The following is a 9,188-nucleotide window of genomic DNA, read 5'->3' as shown; positions in this document are numbered from 1 at the left end:
ATGATACAGTTTAGCTATTAACATCCTGTCATACTCTGTGGCATGTATAAAATGCTGAGCATGCCCAGTTGACCCAGATTTTGGATCAAGATGGCAAGAAAAGATACAAGTGATTTTGAAAGAGGATTCACTATTGGGGCACGGGTGACAGAAGCTACAGTCACTAAGACTGCTCAACTGGCTAGTGTTTCAACAGTGACTGAAGTGACATCTGCATTTAGATCTATGGGAAAGACATCAGTAAATAGGGTTGGAAATTGTGGTTGCAAGTGCACATTCAATGACCGTGATGCTTGTGCAATAGTGTGATATGTAAGGAAAAACAGAAGACCAACTCTTCCTCAGGTGACTGAGAACGTCAATGCAGGACGTGATCAGACAGTGTCAGCAAGAACAGTCCGTCAACAACTACATAGAGTGGGATATTATAGTAGGGTTGCAGTCCATAAACCCCTCATTACAAAAATGAATGCATATTTCAGTTCAGCGGTGCCAAGACCATAGGTGCTGGTCTACAGAGATATGGAAAAAAGTGATATGGTCAGATGAGTCATCCTTCAACATAATCTCGACCAGTGTGCGAGTGAATGTGTGGCGTACACCAGGAGAATGGTACCGGCCTGAATGCTTGAACCCAGCAGTGAGGGGGTTCAGTGGCTCTGTTATGCTGTGGGGAGGGGGGCATTTCCCTCGCATGGTTTGGGTCCACTTGTTCCCTTAGAGGGAAGGGTCACGGCAAATTAATACAAAGTTATTCTGAGTGATCACCATTATCTTATGATGAAACATTTCAATCCTGATGGGAGTGGTTTCTTTCAGGATGACAATGCCCCCATCCACAGGACACGAGGGGTCACTGAATGGTTTGATGAGTAGGAAAATGATGTGAATCATATGCTATGCCTTCGTAGTCACCAGATCTCAACCTAATTGAACACCTATGGGAGATTTTGGATCGATGAGTTGGACAGTGCTCTCCACTACCATCATCAAAACACCAAATCTGGGAGTATCTTTTGGAAGAATAGTGTTCCATCTCTACTACCCCTACAGTACTTTCAAAGACCTCATGTTGAAAACCCAGGATTTAAACAAGATTCCATCCCAGATTCATTCCAGGCATTGTGGAATCTGCCATGGAAAATAGTCACAGATCTTAATGGTTGCTTCTGATTACTGTACATCCTTGTTAAACCAAGCTCATGATTTACTCTGGTCATTAAAAATCCCATGGAAAGACCTGAAAACAGTAGGCATGTCAGACCCGGTGTCCTGGTCAAATTCCCTCAAACCTGGCCGTCTACATTAGATTCTTCCAAAACTGGACCTTTACATCCGATGCCCTCAAAACTGGACCTGTACATCAAAACTGTCCCCATACCCGTCTGGGTAGTGTAGAGGTACAAGCACTTCAATCCCCGGCAATCCCCGGCAGCGGTACTTCCGGCTTGGTCAGACGTTCCTACGAACACAATTGGCAGTGTTCGCGGGTGGGAAACCGGTGAGGGTATGAGTCCTGATCGTTGTATTAGCGACTCCTGGCTAATGCAGAAAATAGGAGAAAAATTGAGAAAAAAAACTGTCCCCATACATGTGATTGGCTCGCAATCCCTTCAGTTTCATTTCTTCTTTGTGTACAAAGGTAAAAGTAAAACAATAACTGACAATGGCACTTAAAAGACCTCCAAATGCGTTGTCATAGTTAAAGACAAAGTTTTTACAACAAAGTAAAAGTTTCTTCCATAAAAATCAGTAATTTGCATCCGGGTAAAAATGGTAACATCTGGCTCTTCAATATTCACAAGCCACAATGGAAGACCTGGAGGGGAAGGAGGTGCTTTACAGTGGAACTGTGGTTTAGTCTGGAGGCAGCTCAACCACAACACCTTGTGACTGTTCAGCACATGCGCAGCGACTGTGGTCCACCAGGGGCTTTTGTAGTGTGTAGTGTAATATAGGCTACATCAGGGATCTCAAACTCAAATCCTGGAGGGCCTCTGTGTCTGCTGGTTTTTGATGTGTTCCTGCACTTAAGTGCCTAGTTTAAGTCATTGATTGGCTAAAGAGTCTGCATACCTTGTTCCCAAGGCCATGATTGGCTGCTGATTGAAAGGAAATCACGAAAACCAGCAGAGACTGCAGCCCTCTGGGACTGGTGTTTGAGACCCCCGGGCTACATGGTTATAAGCACGTGCAACACTATGTATAGCAGGTGAGTGGGCATAAGTACGACACTACCCATAGCAGATAGGTGCGTGTTTGAATTTGTGCAAGACTAACCATAGCAGATGTAGAACAGGTAAAGTTTAGAAACATCAGCAATAAGTGAATGTCTTTGTCAACACAGTGAGGCACTCTTTTTTGCCCACATTCAGATTTCTTGAACAAAGCAGTCTTTTTCAAATCTCATCTTGCAATCCAGGTTTGTTGCAGGCAGAGTCTGAAAAGAACCTGTATTCCATAGAGCAAGCTACCATACCTGATTTACCTCCAGTCAAAAATAATTTAACATGAGGGTTACAAGGAGGCCCCTAGATCAGTGGTAACCAACCCTGTTCCTGGAGGTCTACCATCCTGTGGGTTTTCACTCCAACCCTAAGCACACCTTATTCAACAGCGAAAGGTCTCACTGAGCTGCTAATTAGTAGAATCAGGTGTGCTAAATTAGGGTTGAAATTAAAACCTTCAGGATGGTAGATCTCCAGGAACAGGGTTGGTTACCACTGCCCTAGATATACTGGAAAAGAGAAACTGCAAACAAGCCAGTTCACATTGACATGAAACTAAACCATACTCTTCATTTAAATGAATGATAAATTTCTTGTCTTAACACAAAAGGGGAACTTCCTACTTTTGGTACATCAAGGTCTGACCAGTACTTTCTGCTTACTGTTGGTATCAAGCTGATTAGAAATCATCACTATTCAGAACATTTAAACAATGCATTTCAAATAAAATGAATAATGCTGATTTACTATTGTGAGAATCAGATTAAAGGCATACCATTGCCGAATTACCATTATTATTACCAAGTATTGAAAATGATATTTAGCTAATTTAAGTAATTAAATGAAGGTATTTTAAAGAGAAGAAAGAATATAACTGATTTGAAGAATAAGGTGCAATGATTATTTGATGACCATGTCATTTGAAACTGGAAAATGATTAATGGGAATTCATCAAAATCACAGATTTTAATATTCCTGTTTGACTTCAGTAATTATGTCTACGGAGCCAATGTTCACACTATTACAACTAATGCTGGGAAGTCCATTACAAACTAAACTGTAGATTTTATAAAAAGCTGACCCATGAAGTAAGTTTCTTTATCAGAAGACAGACACAATAATTCAGACTGAATCACTGCACAATGTGTACACACAGAAGCAGCTGATAGACAAATACACAGCACTGTGTTGGGGAGCAACGTTAGCGAAACCCTTCAGCTAGCCACTGCTTCTTTGAACTGCACAGTCCACCAGCTGAGCGACACAGCTACTGAGACAGAGCTCTGCACAGCTGGTGTAGTTAGGTAAGAGCAGCCCAATTAATCAGAGCAAATGTTGTGTGAGCCATTCTGGAAAACCCTGTAGCCCGAAGAAACGGCTGAGTACCGTGTCAACCAACAGGACACCCGGCTGCAGTTGGCTGTTCACATGGAGCCTTGGCTCTCACCACAGAAGTTTGAAATACGAAAATACCTTCACAAATCTGGATTATAAATGTCCATTTCACCATTCAAAGCAATATTCTCTTTGCACTTATTCATTTGTCCTTTGCTGATGTGAGTAAAAGATAATGTGGGGAAAAAAATAAATTTCATTAAAATGCTAACACCTATCCATCCAAAAACAGACGATCATTTCCAATGCCTTTGAAAGGCAAGATGGATGGGTGGATCTTGCAACTTCAAATCACATACTCCAAGAAAAGTTTAATTGAAACTCATATATTATTTATTCCATTTAAAGATTTTTCTTATAATACACAGGTCTGTCTTAAATAATACAAACGCGCTGTGCTATAACTGTCTTCTTATTTCCAAGAATGCCCGGTACTCAGAGATGAGATATATACAAATAATCAGAAGAACTTGGAATTCAAGAGTGTGGTTCCTACTGTATTCAATCTTATACTCCTTTCTTCCTCTTTTTGGTACATCAAGGTCTGACCAGTACTTTCTGCTTACAATTGGTATCAAGGTGATCAGAAATCATCACTATTCAGAACATTTCAACAATACATTTCAAATAAAATGGATAATGCTGAATTATTCACTATTATGACAATATCTACCTGGGCACAGAGACATTCTGCATTTAATCAACAGCAGTTAGAATCATCATACATTTCCTTCAGTGTAGTGGGCCAGGTTTTCACCATCTTTCATGCAGCCAGCAATGGCAGGTGCCACTTTAAACCACCAGCAAGTCTGAAAAAAACCCTGTATTCTCTGTTTTGGAAAGCACCAGACCCTTAGGAAAGAGCTATGCAGTGTGGGTAGGAAATTCTGTTGGCTAATGAGGATGCAGCCACATTGCGCTAAAGAACGGTGGAGTAGCAGACAGAGTAAGTGTAGTTTTATACAGCGCAGTGCGATTTTCATGCTTACACAGCCAGTTACTGCATGTGCCATCTTGTGCCAGCCGCTCAGGGTGGCATTGTAGTTGAACACCTCAAAGTGAGCAAGTAATCAGATTAGTCTATGTGTGAGACAAATGGTGATGGTCATTTGAAAATGGTGGCATTTCAGCAAAAACAGATCGGGACCTTACTGCGTGAGATTTCCTCTGGAAGCATTTCATTGCAGCCAGGGTTTACTAAGCACTCCTCTGGAGTCAGTATCTGTCCAAATATCTGTTTAAATAACAAGTACAGGCCTTGAGCAAATATTGCAAGGAACCTGACTTTAGGTAAGTTGATTCTCAAAAAATGGCCTCAATCACACTTTTTCTGGTTGTATTAAGACTTGCAGGTGTAGTGTCAGTGTGACGTTTATCTTATGGTATGAGGTGGTACTGTTTTTCTGGGAATAATTAGTATATGCCGAAGAGAAAAATATAAAAATGGTTTATAAATCTGCACAATATACGCATGGAGTCATGGTGAAAATCCCACCCGACGGTATATGAAAAAAAAAAAACAAACAAACAAAACACTGTGACCAAAAGAATTTAAACTTTGATTTCTGTTGCTTTGTCTTTCCTCATACCAGGAGCAATTCTGAAGAGAGACATGTTATTTGGTGATCAGTACTGTACTTTTCCAAAGTTCATTTCAGAAGGTGGTTGAGCCTCTGCAGGAATTCAGAGGAGAGACAGCAAGAGAGGATGGATTATAAGCGTCATAGTTCTTTGTACACTTGTATAAGACTTCTGGGAAAGCCTGCAATTAGACATTAGTGCTTAAAAATTCAACCATGTCTCCCTATGGTCTTTGTAACAGAACTTCTGACACCAGCACAATTCCTTCCCAAAAGAGAAAAAGGCAAAAACAAAGCAATGCATTTGCAGTTATAGGAATGACATTTGCTGAGACTCTTTCCAAGTGAAAGGAAAAAGAAGAGAATTGAAAATGCACCCTCTGAAGCCAGATCTGGCGAAAGACAAAGCTGTCTTAAAAAAGACATGAAGGAGAATCCACAAAGCTCCCAGACCTGCTACAGAAAGGCACAGCAGGTCTACTACAGAAGCGACTGCGTGTGAATCACGTGCTGTCTGTGTCTGGGGTCTTCCAGTGCCGGAATGGGCCTTGCATTCCACAGCAGGAGGAGCATAAAGGACAGCTCTTATGATACGAGGCACCACACAGAACAATGTCGTGTTTATCTTTGTCTGTGAGTGCGAGTGTGCGTGTGTGCGTGCGCGCGTGTGCGTGTGTGTAAGAGCAGATGTGGGATCTTCCCATAACCCCGTATGTGATGACAGCCTTGGGTTCCTTCTTTTTTGTAAGTAAACAAACATAAATACACAGTATTTCTCCCGTATAATATTAGTGCGGGTAAAGCCTAAAACACAATCATAAAATCTCTCTAATAAAACATCAAATTAATTAGTGCAAACTAACAATGGAGAGGGAGGGGCTGGTGGCAGAGGCAAGGAGCTGTGTGAGGGGAGTGGGTGTTGTGTTAGGATCAGGGCTCTGATTGGTGACATCCTTTGGTTTAATCTTGAGGTGGGGATTTGGGTACGTGGGGCTTAAGGGTAGGGTGGAGCCTAAATCTCTACCAGCAAGGCATAAGGCAAGTCACGGGTAACAGTGGGGTTGAGCGTTGATATTAACGCCTCCCTCTCATTGGTCAATTCACAGCCGTGAAGTGGGGGGGAGGGCACCCACCAGTGGGGGTAACCCAGAAGACCCTGGGATACTTGGTCCTCCCATTTTAAGTTAATGGCCATCTTCTTTATGTCCTTTCACTGTTACTATGGAGACAGTGGACCAGTGCTGACCATCACCTGGGTGATGAAGAAACATCAATTCTGTTCATGACAAAACCGTTTCCTCACAATAGGATATTCTTATACTTCAGGCTTAAAGAGTTCATAGTGAACTTTTAAAAAAATAAACAACCTTCTTCTGCTTCTCAAGTCTCCACAGAGAAGTGAAAATATCACCTTTATACACTTGGGCCAATAAGGGTGGTTTTATACCTCGAGAGAGGGCGAGGTTTCCATTTCTGTTTCAAATCACCCTTATTGCACCTGATTGTGGAATAACTGCTCTTGATTGAAACTACCAGCTACTATACATTACTGTATAAACACAGGAACACACTCATGGTCACCTTCAGCGAAGATTTAAAAAAAAAAGAAAATATAATAAAATCATTAAACAGTTGCGTTATCATGGGATTTTTGTGTTGGTAAAACGGTCTCTCTCTTGTTATTCTTATGTCATATCATTGATATGTTGTGCATCTGTCCACCCTTCTCTGGGGTCAGTGAGGCCATGGCAGCCATATCTCTGAGTGAGAACCCCCCTCCCCCACCAACATTAAGTGCCCTGTCCACACCTCAGACAGTTACTTGGGGCAAGCATTTACTGATCTCAGATCCCCCATCAAAAGCGCCTGCACCAAATTTGGCACCTGCCTGCTGGCTCGTTTTTGTTCAATAAATTGATTGGTGTTCCTTTGCCGGGTCCCCTCTCTGGTGTGCGGTTTTTTTCCCATGGTGCCCCTGGCCTGGGAGCCCTACTGCAGGTTCTTCAGGATGCGGCCGTAGCGGAAGTCGTAAACGTGGCGGCAGAGGAACACCAGGTCGGGGTCGATGTTGGCAGGCACACGCCGGTGCGCCGGGACGGCGTACTCTGGAGAGGGCGGCACCACCGGGGCACTTTCAGGTAGACCCTCCCCACGGCGCTTCACCAAGGCACAAAATCTGAAACACCCACAAAACACCCACCCACTTCAGTTTCCTACACCAGTGCTCTTAAACTTAAAGGACAGACAAGGAGGAACAATCTTCAGTTAGCATTCTTAAGTACACTTAAGGCTTAAGTTCATCACTCCGTTACAAGGTTTATTAAAATAATACTCAGGAAATACAAAAATTAAGTGTAATTTACTATACTGTAGCAGCAGACCTTAGAGGGGCTCCTTACCTACAGTACTGTGCTAATGTCAACACGTAGCACTTGTCTTCGATACATGCCACACTGTTCTCATCCTGATGTCGAGATGCAAAAATCTCATTCTGAAATGGGGGGAGCAGGGGAGGAGGAACACACAAAATTCACAATGTGACATGTCAGCAATCCACTCACCAGAAAATAAAGCACTCACTGCGTGAGCTATAGCCTCTACAGGAAAGCCACTCATATTTATGGGACACTGCAAGCTCATTTCCATCAGGGATCTCAAGGCCATGAGATACATGTTAAGCTAAGCGGCTCCTGTCATGTATGTAGGGCAGCATCAGCACTGGCAGGTCACTGGCATGCCACTTCCAACAAATGGAGAGGTTGAACCACAGATTCTATAGGCCAACCGAACAGCTGAAATATTCCTATTCAATGCCTCTTCTCAACATTCATTAAGAGACGTGAACAAATTAAACACAGTGCTGGACAACCTGTAAGGTAACACATCCCCCAAAACTCATGTTACCAGCTACTACTAAATATTGTTCAGAAGCAGTCACTTAACATGCACCCCTATTCTTAGTGACCTACAAAAGTGGAGAACATCAAATGGGTGTAACTTTCTGGGGAAACTCACCTCACAGTGCATACTGGGATTGCGGCCTCCCTGTGTGTGTTCAGGTCGGTAGTACCAGAACAAGCTCATCATCATCTCTCCTATGGAAGGAAGGACAAAACTCATTGGCTCACAGAATCCAGAACCAGAAATAAAGATCATTACTCAATATGCGTGTTTCCTGAAGGAAGACCTGGTGTGACTACTCAATTCATTTATTCTCCTCAAACTGGCTCTCCACTTTTCAGCTTCTGCTGGAGTTTCTACCGGTTCTCGCTGGAAGATTATCAAGCTTGGCTCCATGTCAGTATAAACTAATTGGCAATTTAGATCAGTGTTATAACAACAGCTGCATTCAAAACACTACAATGAGCTTTAGTATTCTAGAGAAGTAGGTGCAACAATTACTCTTTCTACTGTGGACCTTCTACAAGACAGGAAACTTGGTAAAGAGCAGGAACAGGGAATTGATTTCCTTTGTAAAACAGCCATTGAATGAGTAGAGTGGCAGAACACACAATTAGCTTTAATTAGGATATGCTGAAGGGCTGATGGATTTCTGGCCTATATGTATAAATATTGTGAAGTTATAAAGCATTTGCTCCAGGAGTTTAAACAACCTGGCATTTTTACCTCTTAAGTAGCAAAAGCCAATTTTCATACAACAAAAACAGTAGATTTTCAATATTTTCAAACCACCAATATATAAGTCCTGCAAATTCAAATAGGATGAGTACTATGCACATAGTAAAGCTATTAGAATTAACAGCACAAGAAGCAAACACATAAAAATGAGTTACTCTTAATACATGTCCTGAGCCCTCAAAATTAAGACATGTATTATTTGTTATTATTTTAGGCTAGGACCGTTATTCTAGAAGCACAGATGCAGTGCCATCCAGAATTATTCAAATCCTTAATGAAGTTGAGCAAGAAAGCTGTATACAAATAACAACATTGTATGGTAAAAAAACATTGTACATTAATGCAA

At 42.0% G+C, this 9,188-nt stretch overlaps 1 protein-coding gene across 5 annotated transcripts in view; it reads right to left on the bottom strand.

The window, feature by feature from the left end:
- Positions 1 to 3,933: 3,933 nt before the first annotated feature.
- Positions 3,934 to 9,188, bottom strand: part of bahd1 (bromo adjacent homology domain containing 1) — an 82,210-nt gene continuing 76,955 nt past the window's right edge. For all 5 annotated transcript variants that reach the window (XM_064337014.1, XM_064337021.1, XM_064337030.1 and 2 more), the window contains 3 exons: positions 8,219 to 8,298; positions 7,603 to 7,694; positions 3,934 to 7,379 (listed from right to left, as the gene is read on the bottom strand). In XM_064337014.1, the coding sequence (XP_064193084.1) occupies positions 7,193 to 7,379; positions 7,603 to 7,694; positions 8,219 to 8,298 (359 nt within the window). In that variant the 3' untranslated portion in view covers positions 3,934 to 7,192. The remainder of the gene's footprint in view (positions 7,380 to 7,602; positions 7,695 to 8,218; positions 8,299 to 9,188) is intronic.

The sequence above is a fragment of the Anguilla rostrata genome, chromosome 1 (genome assembly GCF_018555375.3).
Source record: "Anguilla rostrata isolate EN2019 chromosome 1, ASM1855537v3, whole genome shotgun sequence".
In the NCBI taxonomy this organism is placed as follows: Eukaryota; Metazoa; Chordata; class Actinopteri; order Anguilliformes; family Anguillidae; genus Anguilla; species Anguilla rostrata.
The sequence above is the reverse complement of the archived record's forward strand: the minus strand, read 5'-3'. Positions and strand labels throughout refer to the sequence as shown.